The 19,649-nt window shown below is 43.5% G+C and overlaps 3 protein-coding genes across 8 annotated transcripts; 2 read left to right on the top strand and 1 right to left on the bottom strand.

Moving 5' to 3' along the window:
• Positions 1 to 39: 39 nt before the first annotated feature.
• Positions 40 to 4,519, top strand: LOC129586249 (uncharacterized). 2 transcript variants are annotated; one of them, XM_055479357.1, is made up of 11 exons: positions 40 to 406; positions 925 to 999; positions 1,075 to 1,227; positions 1,284 to 1,326; positions 1,464 to 2,085; positions 2,169 to 2,288; positions 2,447 to 2,499; positions 2,669 to 2,739; positions 2,904 to 2,948; positions 3,013 to 3,593; positions 3,883 to 4,519. In XM_055479357.1, the coding sequence occupies exons 2-11, from the start codon at positions 937 to 939 to the stop codon at positions 4,238 to 4,240; spliced, it is 2,109 nt and encodes a 702-aa protein (XP_055335332.1). In that variant the 5' UTR covers positions 40 to 406; positions 925 to 936; the 3' UTR covers positions 4,241 to 4,519. The 2 variants fall into 2 exon arrangements, with proteins under 2 accessions (XP_055335332.1, XP_055335331.1); XM_055479356.1 differs by having other exon boundaries at positions 917 to 999.
• Positions 4,520 to 4,565: 46 nt separating this feature from the next.
• Positions 4,566 to 7,243, bottom strand: LOC129586357 (uncharacterized). The gene is made up of 4 exons (XM_055479540.1): positions 7,139 to 7,243; positions 6,456 to 6,499; positions 5,774 to 6,405; positions 4,566 to 5,581 (listed from the first exon to the last, which is right to left on the bottom strand). Exons 1-4 carry the CDS (start codon positions 7,241 to 7,243, stop codon positions 4,758 to 4,760), a joined length of 1,605 nt encoding a protein of 534 aa, XP_055335515.1. The 3' UTR covers positions 4,566 to 4,757.
• Positions 6,947 to 19,144, top strand: LOC129586236 (la-related protein 4-like). 5 transcript variants are annotated; one of them, XM_055479324.1, is made up of 16 exons: positions 6,947 to 7,495; positions 7,580 to 7,600; positions 7,738 to 8,041; positions 13,782 to 13,920; positions 14,257 to 14,439; positions 14,570 to 14,776; positions 14,916 to 15,055; positions 15,115 to 15,276; positions 15,357 to 15,450; positions 15,517 to 15,889; positions 16,400 to 16,660; positions 16,728 to 16,773; positions 16,841 to 16,963; positions 17,032 to 17,243; positions 17,342 to 17,678; positions 17,737 to 19,144. In XM_055479324.1, exons 3-16 carry the CDS (start codon positions 7,778 to 7,780, stop codon positions 18,274 to 18,276), a joined length of 3,081 nt encoding a protein of 1,026 aa, XP_055335299.1. In that variant the 5' UTR covers positions 6,947 to 7,495; positions 7,580 to 7,600; positions 7,738 to 7,777; the 3' UTR covers positions 18,277 to 19,144. The 5 variants fall into 5 exon arrangements, with proteins under 5 accessions (XP_055335299.1, XP_055335298.1, XP_055335302.1 ...); XM_055479323.1 differs by having other exon boundaries at positions 6,947 to 7,600; XM_055479327.1 differs by lacking the exons at positions 6,947 to 7,495; positions 7,580 to 7,600; positions 7,738 to 8,041 and adding an exon at positions 10,563 to 10,701.
• Positions 19,145 to 19,649: the final 505 nt, after the last annotated feature.

The raw sequence follows: 19,649 nt of genomic DNA, 5'->3' as shown, positions 1-19,649 counted from the left end.
CACAGATGTGCGTGCATAAACGGCTGCATGGCCTAAACAGCACAGTTGCGTCATTCAGCTGACAGTCACAAAATATTTTGCATATCACAAGCTGAAGTTAATGCGAAAACACAACTTAATAACAAGTTAATGATATTACGCCATTTTCGATTCGCTACAGTTTTTAGATTTGATCCAAGAAGAGGAAAGCAGTGTGAGTGGCCGCAGCTGAACTGGAACAAGCCAATGATTGCTACTTCCCGAGTACGTGCTAAATAGTTCTTAGTGGAGATCGGTAGACGTAAATTCTTCGGGAAAGTTCTGGAAGTTTCTTTTCTGGATCACGGTTGTTGAGTCCTTTCAAAGGCTTTCTGGATCATATTGTGCATCCCATTGTGGTATCCGGGAAAGACAGAAGGTTTAATAGGTATGTACTATGTAATATGTATGAAACGCCAGCAATGGTGTAAAATGTGAATCAGACTCGTCAACAATTCAAGGGTATCATCATGCCCGTAACGAAGCTCACCATCCGCTCAGCTTTGCTTTTCAGCTTTTGTAATGTTATCGATTCGAGGAGTCAGATGAAAATCGCTTTCCTTGGTAACGGAAGCTTGTGTATCTTGTGCTCGTGGTCTTCCCTCCTTAGTCTTCTTGATTTGAATTAATTTACTTCTGTTTTTCGTGTTAGCTAAAGCTTACCAGTTAGAGGCTTTTTTTAAAGCGAACGAGTTGGTGAAAATCGAGCCAGTTCTCTTATAAGTAAACAGGCTTGCGTTGAGACTGGGCAAAAGCACTATGTATAGTTTTGTTTATGCATTGACTTTAATAAGCGATGTTAAACGATTGAAATTTGTAATGCGTTGTGCGTTTTGAATTCAATAAGACAAATCAAAGGTTCAGTAGTTTTTGCCTTTTCATACTCACTCGTGAGTAGTGTTGCAGAGGGACGCAATCATGGCCGCTGTTCGACAATATTACTGCTATCAGTGCATGAACCAGACCCAGGCGGATTCAGCTGTGAGTAGCATACGCTGTCTGAAGTGTTTCTTTGAAATTTTCCCATTAACCTTATACGTAGATTGACTGGTTTAGACGTTTACCTGTCGTCGGTGTGGAGGAGGATTCATCCAGGAAATGCCTGATGATCCGTTCCCTCCTCCGCGCGATAACATTGCTGGCGATCAGCCAAATCGGCGCGTTACATCCACTGGCCCTCGCGCCAATGGATCAGGGCCGCAGGGAGATGTAAGTGTGTATCTGCGTACCCGTTGCTGCTGCGCGATAAATCTGTCTTTTTTCAGTTTTTCCGACCGATGGGCATGAGAATGCAGTTTCCAAATCAGCGTAAGTGTCGTGTTTTCCCGTTGCGATTGCAAGATTTCATATTGTAACATTGGAGAAGAGCACCCTGTGCTACCGTGGCGGCATGGAGCTTGTTTGAACTCGTTTGAAATTAAACTGTAAGTTGTAACTGTTGGTAGAGAGTGGAATGCCGCCTGGTGGGAATTTTCCTGCGGGAATACGGCCAAACATGGTGTCGGCACGCAGTACATCTGTACCAGGGCATAATCCGCGCCCATTCATTCAAGGCCAAATGACCATCACACAGCATGTGCCGGTGCCGGAAGGCATGGGCCAGGCTTACAATGCCCAGCGTTCAATGTCCTTCCCCATGGGCCAGCCGCGTCCTCCTGTACTCCCCGGCCAAATGCAGTTTGTTCCTGGCCCTCCGCCCATGATGCACGTGCCCCAGCAATGGCAACCGCGGATGATGAGCATTCCAGTGGCCGAGATGGCTCCTGGAGTGCCGGTTCCCATGGCCCCGATGATGCCGCCGCCCGCTGGAATGCCTCCCATGATGCCGCCGGGAGGCGTAGGTCCACAGCCTCAAGTTACCATTCCACTACAGATGCCGTTTTTTCGGCCAGCTAATATGAATCCGAACATGAATGCTAGTATGAATCCTAACATACACCCCAATGTGAACCATCAAGGACAAGTGCCTCCTTCCTTGGCCTCACAGGGCCAAGAAGCGCAGGCGCAGGGCCAGCAAGATGGACTACTCTTGGTTGGAGTGGGAACTGAAGAAAATGGACAGCCGAAGTAATTGTCGTTCATTTTATTCTGGACTGAGCATTTGTCAGTACCTGCGTATTCTGACATGACGTCGCTTTGGAATTTTTTAGTATTCAAAACGTGTTTCAAATCTTCGGCGGACCTTTTAATAACATAATGGAAAATTTGGAGGAAGCTGTTACGACACTTCTCAACCAACTTGCGCAGCACGGTGGCGCACCGCCTATTACGTGAGTTTGTATCATCTTACAATTAGCAGTTTTACCCCCCCCCCCGTGCAGACAGATTGTGAATTGATCGAGTTAAATTGTTTTACACAATTAGTGGTGTTGTTTAATTCTGAGCGTTTTCAAGTTACACTGAAGCGTCTGATATTAATGTGTTGTAGGCAAGAGGATGTTGACCGAATTCCCACGCAGGCAGTGACAAAGGAAATGGTTGGTAAGTCTGGACACTGCAACAGGCATTCTGGAGTGGTGGTGCTGCAAAGTGCAAACTTTTACCATAAGATGTAATGCAATCACATCGAAAGCTTCCTTCTGTGCTAATTGTAAAGAATATGTTATGTGTGGCTGCGGGTAATGATATGCACAAGTGCTTTTGATTCTAGGTGAAAATAAATCTTGTTCTATCTGCCTGGAAAATTTCAACGTTACGGAGCCTTTCAAAGAATTAGCTTGTGTAAGTACTTACTCTACTGTACCTACCTGATGCTATTTTGTTGCCTGTGTTCATATTTCGGCTTCTGTGGGCTCAAAAACATATTTTTAGTGTGAAGCATTCTTAGAGGTTGTGTGTAGGCACCCAAGCTTATATGCTATTATAAAAACAGTCTTTCGTTGCAGACACATCAGTTCCACGGATCGTGCATTGACCGTTGGTTGTTAATTGTAAGAATCTCGATATTCGGCTCTCGCTGACATGAAATAATATTATCATTCCGTGATTACATAGCATGGAAATTGTCCCATCTGTCGAGCTCATTTCGGACCGGAAAATAATAACCAGAACGCTGCTGAAGGAGTGTGGATGCAGCAGTTTGCTGATGCTGTTGCCGGCAACAATGCGGGACTAGTGCAGCACATTCCTAACGTCATCCCGCACATTCATATTCGTCCAGCTCAACAGCAACTGCCACCGCGCGGCCCTAATTTGTGGTTCGGACAGGGACAGCAGCCGGCATTTGCTCCGCAACAGCCACAACAGAATACTACATTTGCCTTTCAGCCTATGTATCAAAACCAGAACATGGCGCGAGGTGGAATGGGCGGACCTGTCAGAATGCAAGAGCCCTTCTTTGCGCAGCAGCAACCTGCCGGTCGTGTGCAAATGGCTAACTTGGGCGGATCGTCGGCGAATCAAGCTCCCAATGCCCATGATGCTGTGGTGTGGAGTGGGCAGGTGTATCTAAACGACCCGGCCAGACCGACCATCGTTCTGGACATGCAGGTTCATCCGCAACAACCTGGCACATCGCGACCCGGTGGTGCGGCACGTCCAACCGCTCAGCAGCAACCGCCAAACGCACAACCAAGGTACGTTCGGACTGCAAGTTTTGCAGAAGTTATGGAGCATGCAGTGTTTTTCCAGTTATAGTTGTCAGTAAGGTTAGTTTTTGTTATGGTTGCCAGCGTTTGTCTTAGTCGGTTACTTATTAGGTATTACACTGGCGTCATTGTTTTCCCTCTGTTTTCTGCCGTGTACATCTCAGAGGTATATAATGATTCTGTTTTTCGTCTGAATATTGGTGATCCAGAATGACAGATTCCATATGCTAGTGTTTGTTGTTGGTTGTCGTTATGTCAAATTGAGTCTTTGTTGCAGAGTCGCAGATCAACACCAGCAAGGGCCACGGATGGTCAATCCGGCTAACCCTCAAAATTCTGGACAAAATCAGGCAGGGCAAGGTATTCCCCAATTTTTGCAGTCTCTGGTTGGGTCTATCACTCAGGCTTTTCGGCCCCAAGCGTCGTTGCCTGCAAATGCCAACCCACCAGCCAGAAACGATGCTGCTACCGCCAGTGGCGGAAATACTTCGGCCAGTTCCAGTGGTCCTTCAGGGCAATCTGGCATTAGTGATATGTCGGAAGCTACTTATACCAGCCCAAACCAACAGTCGGCGAATCAGCGCGGAAATCAGCCTCCGAACCGTAACCTGCAGGATGATCTGGATTTTGACTGAGAATCAAGACTTCTGTAAACAGTTGTGGGTGCTTTGCCTTTATGATAGTCAGGCAAATTTGCTTTTTGGGTGAAAGACAGATCTTTTTGGTTATTTGTATATACTATATAGTTCGTGGATTTGCCAGCTACTTAACGTGCTGTTTTATTTTTTTATAGCTTACGATCGCATCCCTTCTGTTAGTTTCCACTACGTACTGACTATTTCTGACTTTTCGGTACCTCTTACGCTATGAAATCGAAATTACTGAGAGAGTGACAGTTAACTGGCTAATGCAGTGCTCGATAACCAAGCCCAACAATAATTTCATAACGTAGTGTAGGACTAGGTGCTATCCGGTTTATAGCGATGTTCGTAAAAGATCAATCGAATTTGGACAAAAGCAGATTTCAGAAAAAAAATGAAGGAAACATGAACCGTACTTTTTGCGCCATTCAATTCACAAGCGCTCAGATTGTCAGTTACTGGCCACGACACCTCGGAAATCAACTACTGCAACATCGTTAGCATCAATAAATTATCTCTTTGCTGACCGAGTGAATCTTCGCTTAGCCCCACTAGGATTGCCGTTCACAGGTGGATCGACTTTGGAAAACGAACGTTTTCCGATAGCCGAATTTCGTGAGTGAATCACGGCAGCGCCGTTAATCGGAAGCGTCGGCTTGGCAATCGCCTTTTGCTTTCCTTTGAGCAACGCCACTTCCGCCAGTGCCGATTTAACACTTTTTGGTCCTGCAGCCGGATTGGCGGTGGTTTCCTCTGCAGCCTGCGCAGAATTATTTTGAGCATCCGCATTTACACCACCCACAGCGCTCTGCCTCTGCCACTCGGCAACAAACCGCTCGATCTCCAGTCGCCTTTCTTCCCATGCCGCCCGTTGCTGCCTGACGATATCTGGATAAGACTGCATAAATTCCTTATCCGGTTCTTCACAGAACTTCCACCTCTCTCCGCTCATATGCTGCGATACCATTTTCGTCAGGCTCAGGAGACTATCCTTCTTTAGGTTCAGCAATTTGTTAGGAACTGAAATGTCCACAATACTGTCTTTGTGGAAGTAATACAGCAGATAATCGAAGCACATGGAAAATGGAATGGACACGCCTTTGCCCGCTTTGAAGAAAAGGCTGCCCGGACCAACCCAGTTTCCCTGCACCAAATACGCGTTTTTGCTGAGAATGCCAATAGTTTCTTCCACAGGCTTATTCATCTTCTTCTGGATAACCGCTGTGCGTTGTACGCGCGAACCTTTGAACAAAGCGCTCATACTGCTACCGACATCTGTGGTTGCCATCGGGAGGGACGTTTTCGATCCGGTTGGACAACTTTGTGGTCCAAGTGCTACGGAAAAAAAGAAAATTGTAAAACATACACAATGCAAAAAAGCTATTGTGTAGAAGAATTAGGCAGAAGAATCAGCCCGAGACAACAGCAGAAAACGAAATACAGACCTCAGATATATGGTAGTTAGTTCACGCGGTTGGAACCATCTGCGATCTAATTTGTATCGCTGCCTGCGCTTGGCGAACTTACCCAAAGCACAATCAATCACAATCTGGAAACTGGCGTCATCTTCCACCCTTAAGGAAGGATTGTTGAGAATATTTTTCCCATCAACGTTAAGGCACGAAGGATCCGTCGTGAGGTTCGGTTTGAAAGAGATCCATTTTCCCGTGGACGCCGCTGGATCGGCCCGATTGGCTTGCTGGAAGCCATGCGACACGATGCCGACGCGTTGGGTCTCATTGCGCACACCTTTGGGTTCCAGTACGGTCTTCATATGGACGACATCAATGGGTGTAAGGTACAGTTTTCCATCCCGCTTCACGGCGTGATAATTGGTCCTGTAGGCACTGAACGGGACGGTGGAAGACTGACAGATCAGCTGATAATCAATGGGGATTCCCTCCGAGGTTTCTTCTCGTCCGTGAATCGTGGAGTCGGACAATTCACACCGGACGCGACCATCAACATTATTTCGGCATACGGCGGTAATGCGCGAACTCAGCTGCGCTCCAGAGGGTCCGGCGGGGAAGTACGCCAAGACGACTTGTTCGTGTGCATGTCCACGCCGAATGTACACGGGCAATGTTTGGGCAGTCAAGGAAGGAGGTTCACACGAGACGAACTGGCTTCCGGAATTCGAAACGAGTCGTCTTCCCGCTCTGGTTCGTTGTCAGATCCGAAAACCTCCATGGTATAACCACAGAAATACGTGAAAATTAGACTATCGCGGATGGTGTCACCGCGTGGTACGCGCTGCAAACAGCAATCAAAGCTCAGCTGCAAGCATTTTGGTAAATCGGACGGAAGGTAAAACCAATTACTCACTATTCATAGCTTGTCATCTGGGAAATGAATGCGGTAAAGTTATTCTTAAATGAATTGTTCGTACGTAACTGTAGAAAATACAAATTTCGGCTTCAATTATCTAACGCAAGATTAGCAAAATATAACAAAAGTACATTTTAATTTTTAAATAACGAAATTTTCGCTTTCTTTCGCTCTTCCGCCGATTCTTCCGTATCAACTTTGTATGCAGCTGCTTCCCGCTTGTGCTATGTGTCGCCAGTATTTAGTACAGTACTTTGTGATTTAAGTACGTACTCGTTCGCAGTCGTACGAGCGCCGAGCGGCGCAAAAAGACAGGATAGGATGCGCCCTCTGTCAGACGTGCGGTCTCGCTATAACACTGCGCTAGCGTTTGCCGTTCTGTTCCGTCAGGTGGGATCTGCCGAATTTCTTCACAGCAGTAAAGGCTAGCAAAAGCAACACTGCAACAGCAAAACATTTGGTATTTACGGTATTTTACCCTAAATTCCATTTTATTTGTATGGAGTTTTTATCTGTTGATTCCATCTGTTTTCGTCTCACCTTTATGTTGGTTCCCTAACATACTGTACCTTTTACAAGTAGAGATTTGTAAATTGTAAAGAACCGCAGATGCAGATCGAGATCCAATGGTGACTGCACGCAATACGGGATCCCCAGCGAGTTCTCCATAACTCCGTACGCTTCTCGACTTCTCCCACAACGACTTCCCTCTGTAATAGGGTATTGTGACGAGTTTTTGTGATATTGATGTGCCTTAGAAGTTTTTATTGGTCAAGAATTCGCTGCGATTATCATCTGAACTTACCGTACAATCGGTTAATCGTAAGCTGTTCGGCGTGGGTTATTCTTTGATCCATTCCACGATCCGCTTGGGGTCTGTTTTGGGATCTTGGAATTTTTGTACCAGGAAGCGTCGTCTGGGTTGGTCTACACTCGTCTATCGTGGGAATCACTTCACTTCTTTCCATTGTTTGTCTTCATCATTTGTGTTCTTGTGTTTTCTAGCCGCCCAGGCGTGTGGATTTTGTAAGTCGCCCTTTTCCATCATGTTTGTGCATGTCATTGTCATAGCCGTTTTCCAATTGCGGATGGATGTATAATCATGTATTGTTATTTATATCATTATAACAATTGGCTGAATAGCTTTTTTTCTGATTTTACAGCACTTGTTGTGCGTGTGGGTTTGGCAGTTGTGATTGAAAGATGAGTGCTCAAAAACCTAATATGCCTTACAATAATCCCAGTGGACCAAAGAATTTTAATCAGAATTATAGACGGAACGACAATAGGCCTTATCAGAACTACAACCACAACAACTACTATCCACCGCACAATGTGCCGATGGGGGGCATGGCCCCGCAGGATGGCGGCCGCCGGGGACACGGCCAGTTGATGGGCCAGGGAGCAGATGGGCTGGTGCGCGGACCATGGCCGGGGCAGATGCCCTACAACTACATGCACGATGAGGTACGCGTGTCTGTGGGTTGTTTAGTGATTCCCTTGTTAGTTTATTTTATATAGTCCTATTTTTATTGACTGAATCCACGCACCGTCATGAAACCCGAAAGTGAGAGAACCCCGCCCGTAGCATAACGCTGTTTCTCGAGACCGTGGAAGTGTGTTTCGCCGTAAATTACGGTGTTTTGATAACTGAAGCTAGAAGCTTCTCCGTGCGACCTCCTCGCAACGTCTTTCCGGCAGCCGTTTGCATTTTATTCGTTCTCTTGCCGTACAAAATGTCCCCAAGTTTATTGGTGCGTTACATTGAAATTTATGCATTTTTACCACTATCATTTTTATTTTTTTCAAGGGGATTAAAACAAGTTTTCCGGAGAATTAAATCGTTAAGGGAACATGTAGCAAGCGAAAAATATAAAATGTTTACGTGATATTAGTTTCCTGGCTTGTATGTTATGAGATTTTGCGCCACATTTGGTTTTGGGAAAAGCGGTTTCTGCTATAGCTGAACCAGAGTGAGCGGTTGTAAACTTCGCAGTAAAGACAGAGTGGTTGAGAACTGTTTAATTACGGACGTGTGGCATTTTAATTCCTTGATTTTGCAATGAATACGACGTGAGTGTAAAAATCCTCTGTTTAGATAATTCTTGGTGAAAAGTGCTTGTATCTGTGATCGTTAGTAATAATTTGGTCATTTTTGCATCATCTGGTTGTTTGCGATCGGGAATAGGGGCGTGTCTGTATGAGTGAACATGATAGTCACCGTGATCGGTGGAAATTTAACGGAAGCACTGACTAGAAAGGGAAAGAACCAGTGAGTTGCAGTTCCAGAACGAAATGTGCAGTATTGCGCGGTTTACATGCTTTATTGGCATTAAACAGGCGCTATAAAAGTAGTGGATACAATTTTGCACTCGTCAGATTCGTCACGCGCGTTTGCATTGCTTCAGTTTGATTGCCGGTAGGTCTGACGTCTCAGCAGGCTCACGTTGCTGACATGATGACTGTTGATCATAGCATCTTTGGGCTCAGAACTTCAGATTTTAGCGCTGTACTTCTGCGGAGTGTGACGTAGACAATAGAATAAATTTTGAACAAGCGATTGTTAACAAAATTGCACTTGGTACGCCAGATCAGGAAGCATGTCTAAAAGTGCTAGGAGAAGTTCCTACTCTGGCAGAAATAGGTTGTGAAACAGTGATTATTCCGGGAAACATCCTGTTGAAAAGGCTGCCGGGTGTCTAGAGGGTGGGTGTCACTCTCAGGATAAGCTACACCAAATTCCTTGCGTAGATTGCAACCGGAAGTGACAACAGCAGTGCACGCAACAGGCTGGGTGTGGACGAACAGCGGGTGTAAACTGCGGATGCTCTCAGCTGCACAGGGAATCCCGTGAAACGCTTAACGTAAAACACTGTGATGCCACATTTGAAATATATAAAATATAAATTCTATCTAAGACTTGTACGAGCCATTGTATTCATTATTCGATTGTGTCATTGTGCCTATGGGAAACTCTGGATTCTGAGCTTCCTACTCGGCTTGGCATCGGAGAATGCAAACGTCTCTGTTGTGCCATAGCAGTTTTTAATTAAAATAGGTGTACGGTATGGTATGCCTATGTAAGGCGGTTAGGATCTCATGCATTACCATACATACTACTTTTTTTGTAAACTCGTACCGTCATAATTATAATGTGTACGATTCATTTACTGATAACCCTTTAATAAAATTTTATTAACAGTTATAAGCATTGGATGATAAGCGAACGTGTAAATGTCATCGCGGTTTTGCGGAGTACAGTAATTGGCGATTTTAATGACGTTCGTAACGGTATATATTACAGAGCGAATTCAGTTTTTTTAAAGCGTTATTGTAATTGCGCTTTTAGTAAAATGCTTTAGGCTCTAGTAAAATGTTGTGATCAACCCATCTGGACACATTGTTTTGATCTATGAGATAGACAGTGGTGTTGTAGGTAATTATGCCTTGATGTGCCGCACATTTGTGGCGCATGTTTTACTGGAATTTGAATAACAGTTTATAAATGCCAGAATCTGTACGATGTTGGTTAGTCCGAATTTTGCTATCAGTATATTTTACTCTCAATAAATTCAGTTCTCCGTATCACTTATTTTGGTTTCTGACCGCTTTTTGAAGGTCTAACTGAGCATTTTGTGTAGACGGAAGCATCATGAGAATAAGTAACAACGATTCGAACGGAATTCTGTACGATTCGCCCATGTACGTTAGTCAGTTTCTAACAAGTTTCAAGTTTTCACAACTCCTGTTGCATCCGATTATTGTTACTTTTTTATAAGCTGTCTGTAGCTGATGTAATATAGGCGGACCAATGTGCGGTGGAAGGTTCTGATGTTTGCCAAATTTAAGCGTCTGCCGTGGTTTCTTATTAGCCAGTGTGAAGGTGTGACTGGCTTATGGGTTGTACTTGTACACGAAACGCAAAATTTGTGAGTTACCTTCGTCCTAGGGTTATCTTTGGTGTGTGTGTGTGATATGCTGTACTTCTATGCGAGACGCACGATACATAAGTAAAGCCACCAAAAGCCGGCTTGGTTGAGAAAGTTCGTCGTCGACAGATTTTTGCAGACCCATCCAAAGCCATGTTTGTCGATCCGTGGAGTATTTAGCGACCAAAATATCCTTAGGCAAGTGTGAGGCTACTGTAGTAAGTACTTTCTGTTACCAGCCGTCACGTGTCGCATAGATAAATTGTATGAGCGCCGATACTTTCAACACTCAGGGAATTTTCACTACTGAGGGATGAAACTTACTACAGTATTTTAACTTGTCTGTTGTGATTTACTTTTGGTACAACCGTCAGTTGTCATCTGTATTGTCTAAATGGTAATATCAGGTTTACACAGACTAGGGAATGCTTTATTGAATTGTTCGGATCCGTTTACGAAGTTGTTGAAGTTTGGATGGCTTCATCGGCCAATGCTGTGCCGTGGGTTATCTGGTGGCAAACGGTACGCACTACGCTGCTTCGGTATAAAGTGGAGTAGCGAGCGGCATAGCGTTTATTGGCTTGTGAAAAACCTGTGGCTCCGCTCTCCACATACATTCTTCCCGTTTTTAATGTTGTAAACGTTGATGTTAGGAGCGCGCAGAATTACGAAGTAACTTCTGTTGGTGAATTACTTTTGCGGTTTGTGGTAATTCAGGTATATATACACTTGTGGAAATTCAAAACATTGCATTATTAAAAAGGGTATGGTTTTCTGTTCTTTCTGCTCGGCGACGTCAATGTAGCGCGAGCGATGGTCTAAGGAAAGTTATTATCGGGATTAGTTTACAATCGTAGCAATTATTATCTGGATCTCATTTTAATCGCGGCTAGAAGTTTAACATACCGTAAACATTTTCCCGGAGAAGGAGAGAAATATGGTTTTCCGTATGGTGTTGGTCGAAAAAATTTTGCTTATCAATACGTCATGGTTCGAGCCGGAAAAAAGTTTGAAAACATGCAGCTTAATTTTAGTTTGTTCTTGCGTGGAGTTGCTTATGATGGCAAACCGGCCATTTAGAATAGTGTTAATCCCAAAGGAGTGTTTAGTATGGTGTTTTAGGCGGTGGTGAATGGTTATAAAGGCTCGTGAAGATCGTGCGGCAATGTGAAGGAATGGAATGAGTTGACTTCTGGATAAAGCGATATTCTGTTTCTTGAAAATGTCAATGTATGGGACGAGCATATGGTAACTTGGAGGGAAAGTTAGGAGAACGGGATTAGTTGACAATCGTGACGCAAGTGTCTGCGTGGATCGTGCATTTTTAACTCGCTGGCTGAGCCGCCAACGTTACCGTAAAGGCATTTTACAAGGGAAAAGGAGAGGAAATAGTGGTGTTGTCCCTATGGTGTTGGTCTGTCATATAATCTCCATTTTAGACTTACTCTCAATACAAAAGTATGCGTTCTGGGAGTGCCGGAAAAAAGTTTCGAAAGACACGCACGCTGTAATTTTATTTGTTCTTGTATGGATTACTGCAGAAATGTGCAATTCGCGGCCATTCTAGAATAGTAGTTAATCGCCAAATCAGTGTTTAGCTATCGGGGTTTTTATGCGGTGGTGATATGGTGTATTAAAGGCTCTGCAATTATTCACGCGCAATAGTGAAGGATACAGAATTAGTTGACTTCTGCCCTAAAGCGATATATGGAGTCGTTTACATGAAAATGCCATGACTGTAACGGAAGATATTTATATTTGTACGGAATTATCGCCCAGGTGTTTTGTTTATCAGAAGGTACGATGTGTTTTTTGTTTTACCGCAGCAGTACTTTGGAATTCGACAATATTAACCGTGTGTTGACGGTTATGGATTCTGTGCACTGAAAAAAATCAAAAGTGTTATTCATTTTGTACCCATAATTTTTACTGGAGTTTTTAGTGAACTTCTTTGCATTCAGTAAATTAAATGGCGTTCCTATGCTGTGCGAGTGTGACTAAATAATTATACGAGCCCGAGTTTGCTTTACATGAGCGCAATAGGTACTGTACCCGTGGCAGTAGGGTAGGCCTAATTCTTTGTTGATTCGAAAACCAACTGGAAATTCGCTATGAATTGTAATAAGCGTGTTTTTGGCAGTAATTATGGTACGTATAACTAATATGCTGTTTTCCTCGTTTTTCTCTTGTATTATTCACGGTGGTAAGTTAATATAGTAATCGAAAGTGTGCTATGTCAAACGTGGCGGGATGGATTAAATCTTTCCGAAACTGTTAATCGGGGTTCTAAATGACTTTATTGAGTATACTGCACAAAATACACATTTTTTACGTAATATGAGTAACCAAGACTTAATTATAACAAATATATCTCATTTAATTTATCCGCTTCGCCCAGTGTTCCGAGCACAGATTTGCGGCCTTTGTGATGGTAAATGGAGTATTGTACTTATTAAGATGATAATATCGCAGCATATTCAACTTCTGGGCGTTATTAATTTTGTAAACATTCAGGATTTCGCTAATTACCATTAACAGAAGGTTACAATCGGTCAGTCTTGTTTACGACTTTCCTTAGTTTTCTTCTTATTCTCAAAACCGAAAAGCTTTTAATAAATGCCTTTTTTGTTTATTTTTAGTATTACCTTAGTATTTATTAAGGATGAGGATGAGTATTATTAGGACGGGATTATTAATTTTGGATTAGTTGAACTATTTTTAAGTACGATAAAGGCGGCAAGTTGATTTCTTTTTTTGTTATTCAGATTCATACATTCAGAGTGTTTCTAGAGACGTTGTCGCTCATATTATTTTATAGAATCGAGACATGCTAACAGGCAGCCGCTGCAGATTATGTACTGCGAAGATATGCTTGCGATATGCTCTTAAATCAGTTTCGCCATAATATAAGAACAAGTAGTAAAACATGGGTTGACGAGTGAGTTCTACAGTGCCATTTACTTCGTGATGACCAGCAGTGTCTGTGGTTTCAAGCTTTTTGATGCGGATGTGCTACCAGAACAGAGTAGGTCGACAAAGGCTGAAAGTAGGGCTTCGCGTAGTGCCGTCTAATTGACTGCTCACTTGATGACAGTGATCATGAGAGCCGAAACCTGTTGCTTGTTTTATAGTCGTAACATAGACTGTAAAGTAATTCGTGGTTTGATTTGGAAATATGCTTCTGTAATGATAAACACATAGTTGTTTACGCATTAAAATATTTCGTTGAAGAAATTCTGTATCATGCTGAATTGATCCATGCTTCGTTTAACCCGCAGATCCGTCGCAATTCACATATGGGAATGCCGGTTGGCCTGCCTCAAGGAGTGGAGTACAACTTGCAGCCAAAACAACATTTTTCGCAGGATTTGCAGTATATCCCAATGGTAGCTCCAGGTGCGCTTGCGAACGGTGTTGGTAAGTGCAGTTGTATTGAGGGAACAACTTTCGAACAGTGAATCACAACGGATATGGTTTCATCGTAACGACATCAGTACCGCTTTAATGCGATGTGGATAGTAATTATACAATTTTATAAATACGATTCCCGTTGGTTTGTTTAATTTTCTTGATAACTTTCATCAGATGCTGTCGCGGTGTCTCTATTCACGTATGCACTGTGCAGACTTACAAGTTAGATGTATGTAGCCTGGATCTGGTGCTATTGAACCTTATAAACTTATCGGTTTAGGCTTTAACGGAGCACGATGTTTGTAAATTATTGATAGTTAAATATGGTTGGTTGTTTGACAGCTCAACCATGGCTTATGCATCCCAACGAGCCAGCGATGCTTCCACAGATCGGTAATATGCCGATGTCGTCTTTCTCCTCATCCCGTGGATCTCCAGACGGTTCAGATTACGGAAGCAGTGTCGCGTCGAACGCTGAGCTATCAGCCGCGGCTGTACCAATAAGCGAAATGCATGTCGGTCGAGGTGAGGATAGTTATATATTTATCTCCCTGATTTTCTACTACCGCTCATTTATACGCGAGAAAGTGCGGGCTGGTTATTTACATAACATGTGAAGTGGGATGCTATTTTAAACTGCTATCACATATAACAGAGAATGCCATACCGGACAATCCCGAGGTCCTTGCTGCAATCCGCACGCAGATAGAATACTATTTCTCCAAGCAAAATTTAGCGCGTGATACATATCTGTTATCGAAAATGGATGGAGATGGTTACGTGGAAATAACTTTGATTGCCGGCTTCAAAATGGTTGCGAAATGGACTGGCGACATCGGATTGATAACGACGGCAATTAAGTGTGAGTTGTTCTTTGTTAGCCGTTGGTTTATCGTAAATTTTCTGGCAGTTCCTGTCTTTTTTTGCATTTCTGACAATTTTTTTAAAATCATTTTAATCTAATAAGATATCTTTCGATAGCTTATGTTCTTTGAAAATAGCTTCGCCGAAATTGGAATTGGATATCACTGGAATGAAAGTGCGCGGAGTTCAGAACCAGGTGGAATCAAAGCTACTCGTTCCGGACAAACAGCGGACAACAGTGGTTATCCATGATCTGCTCGAGGATGTCAAGAAGGAAGTACGTACGGCCTTTAAGAGTTTGTCTCATAAATTATTAGCATGGTTATGGTGTTTCAGGATATCGAAGATTTGTTCGCGAAAACTAATTTTAAGCCAGTCGGTTATGAATGCGCTGATAAGACATGCTGGTATGTGGATTTTGAGGAGGAAGCGGATGCTTTGGAAGCAGTGCGATATTTACGGGATGAAATTCGCGAAATCCTTGGAAAGCCTATATGTGTACGTGATTATTTCTTGATTTGATTGATTTCGATTCGAATTTGATTTCGATTCTGTTTTGTGACGATGGCGACTTACAGGTACGAATTCGAGCGATCCCCGCAACTGTGATGAATACGTATAAGGGTGTTGATAATGTTAGTCCCGGACCCGGTATGGCTGGTCCTTTACAGGGTACGTTCAGCTTCAGTAAACATTAGTTATTATGGGATTAATATCCTTGTTATCCTGTTTTTCTAGTTCCTGTATCAGGCGAAGAAGCTATGCACATGATTCAGAATCCCAGTGAACTCCTGTCTAACCAGCAGTATCCTATGTTTGCACCGATGGCGGGTGCTAATGCGCCGTTTTATCCGATGACAATGGGTCAAGCGGCGCTGAATCAAGGGCTACTTGTATTTCCTGCGGCGGGCGGTGGCTATTCGCATGCCTACGTGGACCCGACTACTTACGTACTGTTAAATCAGATGAATTTTATGCCTCAAGCGGCCGCAGTTCCGCCCGCTGCGCCTCCAATGTATCGCAATACTGGCCATCATATGAATCGTGGGCGAGGAGGAGGACGACGAGGAGGGGGAATGTCCGGTTGGAACGATCAACGAAATAATTCCCGGTATAAGACTCAGCTTCGGTTTTGTCAGACCTCGACTACAGCCAGTTTGTCTAGATTTATTATTAAAGTAATAATGTTTACTGTTGCAATCAACCATGAACCAGATCAGCAGGGTGAACTACCGTTGAAAGTTGTACGCTCTTTTAAATGCGTGTAATATTCATGATTAGGTATTATCGGAATTCTTTATATCTCTGCCGTTTTCACCTTCACAAGAGCAGTAATGAAGCAACAATTTTGAGCGAAAGGTATGCTTAATTTCTTCTGGAAACACGAAATGTTACAGTTTTCTGATACGGAAGTAAGAGGATTTTTTAAGTATGCTTTTTGTTCTAGTCTCCCTCTCTGTAGCATTCGAACTGGTTTGTTGGCTGCGTTTGTACAAACTTAGGTATTTTGTATGTGTGTTTAAAATTAAAGAGAACCGTAATACAATTATGAATGCTTGTTTTAAAGTTTGATGGAAGATCAGGTTGGTATGTTAAATTATTATAAATTATTATTGTGTAGGTATCAACGGGGAGGCAGCAGCATTCCTAATAGTGGACGAAATTCCGCCATGTCTGAATCCAGATTGGACTACAATAACAGCAACCATCAGTTGTCTCCTGATCAGAACCATTCTCGTCATGGCAGCTTTAGTTCGATGAACGGCAATTACGGTGCATCGTCACCGGTTGTAGTGAGGTCAGGATCCAACACTCCACCACAACAAGAGGAAACTCAGTCGGTGGCTCAATTTGGGCATGAGGAGCGTCGCAATACTTTCCCGTAAGTCTAGAGTATTTCAAGTGAAGTGCAACGCTGAGGGAAGTGTGCTTATCAGTGCCATTTACAGTAATTCTCGAAAACCAAAGCGGCCATCCAGTGAAATACAGGTTCAGGTATTGTTCCACTGAAGTCAGAAAATGAAAGTTTGTTCCTAATTGTAAGATTTGTGGATGACTTTAGGTGCAGAGTAACAATGATTCCCAGGCGCCGTCCGTTTCGCAGTCCATTTCCACCAAAGAGAACTCGTCCAAGTTCGATTTGGAAGCAACGATGTTCCCTCCTTTGCCGGGCCTGAGTCCACTGGTAAGCGAAGTGAGGGCGGCAAATAGGGGTTGTAGATGTGGATGGCTGACGTTTTGCAAATTGCTTAGGAAATTGCTGCTGGCGCGACCAATGTAAGTCAGTCTGCGGTAGCGCATTCTGTTAATATTTCGGCGGCGGACGTTGTACGTGGAGTTGTTAGTCCGAAAGCTGGTCAACAACCGGGAAAACTGTATGCTGATTCGGAATGTTCGACCGATATTGTTGAACGCGGACGGAATCAGTCATCTGGCCATAACTTCTGGGGGCATCAAGCCGATAAGTTAGTTTTGTCGCGTAATTGTCGTTTCTGACATTTTGTATCTGCAGTCTCGTCAGATTCTGAATATACTTCTGCATTTCATGAGATTATTTATTTAGGAAAGAGCAAGGATCCAGTACGGACGACCTACCGAAAAGCGGACGGGAGGTCCATGGAGTCGATGGGAGAGCCCGTTCGGACGGTAGCACTGACCGCAGCCGAGCCAATTCATCTGCTGCGACCCAAACAGCTGCTACAGTCTCCCCAGTTCCTGGTGAGCATCATTCGCAAGGGTGTACGGGCAGCGCGACACCTCATGGCAGCCCCATAAATGCACCTATGTCGCCAGTTAAATCTCCCGGGAAAAAGATAGAAGTGCAGATGCAGGTAGCAGATGGAACTCGCTCGCCCGACAAACAGTTGGTGAAGACTAGTCAGATGTCCAGTCCGCCAAAGGTATGATATTTGTTTTGTTTTTAAATGAATTAGCCGTTACCCGGGATGTTGTTTACAGTCCGAGGATGCAGGTTCTGCAAGTGGTGCTGCTGAAGGAGTGAAAGGCGTCTCGCTAGCTGAAAATGGGAAAAGTGGTACCGTCAGCTACGCTCGTGTTGCTCAGATGAACCGTGATAAATTGTTGCCTCCGGCATCAGCCTCCGTGTCTAGTTCTTCCGCTGCTAGTAATCGCGGCCCACCGTTGACTAAGCAGTCATCGTTGGACAGTAGTGGACATAGTCAGGAGGATCGTCGTTCGGTGAAACAGGAGTGGAATCATGTGGAGGTTGGGGGTGGCGGACCGAAGGGTGTGGCGCATGGGGCTACATTTTTCGAGCGAAATGAAGGGACCGTCAACGGCATTCATGACAGCCAGTATCTGCTGGATAGCAGTCACATCAACGGGGGAGTTGAAGGGGAAATGGGGAAGGAAGAGGGCCAGGAGAGCAATGATACGGAGGGATTTACGGAAGTGACCAAGCACCATAAAGCCCACGTGCGCCACGATCGCCATCATCGAGCGACCGGGCCCATGCGGTATTCGGGTGGAAGCTCCTAATTACTGTTGTCGAATTGTCGCGGAAGAATGGGCAATGGTATGAACTGGCATACTCAGGAACAAAAACCAAAAAAATCAACCTGGCAACGATTTATACTTGTGTTTGGCTCAACTGATATGCGCGTCCGGATACTTGGCTTTGTGGTTTGTTGCAAACGACAGCAGAAAACGCACCAAAATCAAATGTACATATCCCAGTACCTTTGTTTCTTCCTTTTGAATTTGTTTTTTTGCCTTTTTGTCCGGGGATGGTTGGTGAGGCGGATGGTGGAAGGACAAGAAAGTCATCTGGCGACGCCAGTGAAACTGGAAAATCCCTTGGTTTCTTTATATTCATTCTTTTTTGTCTCCCCCAGCTGATTAAAAAAATTGTATTATTGTAAGATTCCTTTTGGTTTATTAGTTACTTACTCGTTTCATGAATCCTCGCCTTTATTATGTTACTTTTGAAAAGCGATAGAAAAATGTTCACTTTGATAATGGGACACACTTTGGAAAGAGGTTTTGGAGATGGAAGATGGAGAGTGTGCTTTTCAGTCGGTAAATTAGTCGGTTGGTTTTTATTGATGGTTGTAGCGAGTATTTTTTTTCCTGTTATAAAATGATGCAAAAAGTTCTCTTTCCTTCTGAGCATTTCTTTATTTTGTGGATACTGAATGTGTTAGAAATTGGCTATATCTTTCCGTTTGTGCTCTCTTTTTAGCTGATCATTGTGAATAGAATTTCTTATGACTACTGGTTAGTCAAGGTTTGATGATTTTGCGCCGGCCAAAAGAATGATGGTTCACCTTGATGTAGAACTGGTGAACAGGTAGATGAAATTAATGTGGAGAAACGGTAATAAAAATTCCAACCCCAAAATTAGAAAGTCAGAATTTGACAGTTGACAATGTCACTTGACATCGTTTTGTACGATTTTTCCCGATCTTTCAAAGCAACTGCAGTTTGTTCTCAACCTTTTCCGCTTAATTTTGCTTAATTAATTTTGTTGGGAATTCAGTTTTATAAGTTATAAAATATAAATTATAACTAATACGGTTTTCATATTTGTGCAATTGTGTTGTGCAATTGTGTTTCAAGTATTCGATAGAAGCTTCTGTTTATGGAATTTCCTTGGTGGGTATTCTTGCCTGAACGATCAATATTTTTATTGAACAAAACAACATTATCATCGAAGCTATCAAACCAACTTCAAATATTTTTTATTTTTATTAATCGTTTACGTATTCAGTTGCTCAGGTTTAGCAGATGATGACTCGCTTCTGTTTGCACATATCAATATGGGCACAGACGCGTAGGTTAGAGTACAGCGCATAAGCGTCCGCCTGGCGCTGTCGCTCGCCTGACTTCATCTATCCAGCTGGACTGGTGAT

The sequence above is a fragment of the Paramacrobiotus metropolitanus genome, unplaced genomic scaffold (assembly GCF_019649055.1).
Source record: "Paramacrobiotus metropolitanus isolate TYO unplaced genomic scaffold, Prichtersi_v1.0 Parri_scaffold0000020, whole genome shotgun sequence".
NCBI classification, from domain to species: domain Eukaryota; kingdom Metazoa; phylum Tardigrada; class Eutardigrada; order Parachela; family Macrobiotidae; genus Paramacrobiotus; species Paramacrobiotus metropolitanus.
The sequence above is the reverse complement of the archived record's forward strand: the minus strand, read 5'-3'. Positions and strand labels throughout refer to the sequence as shown.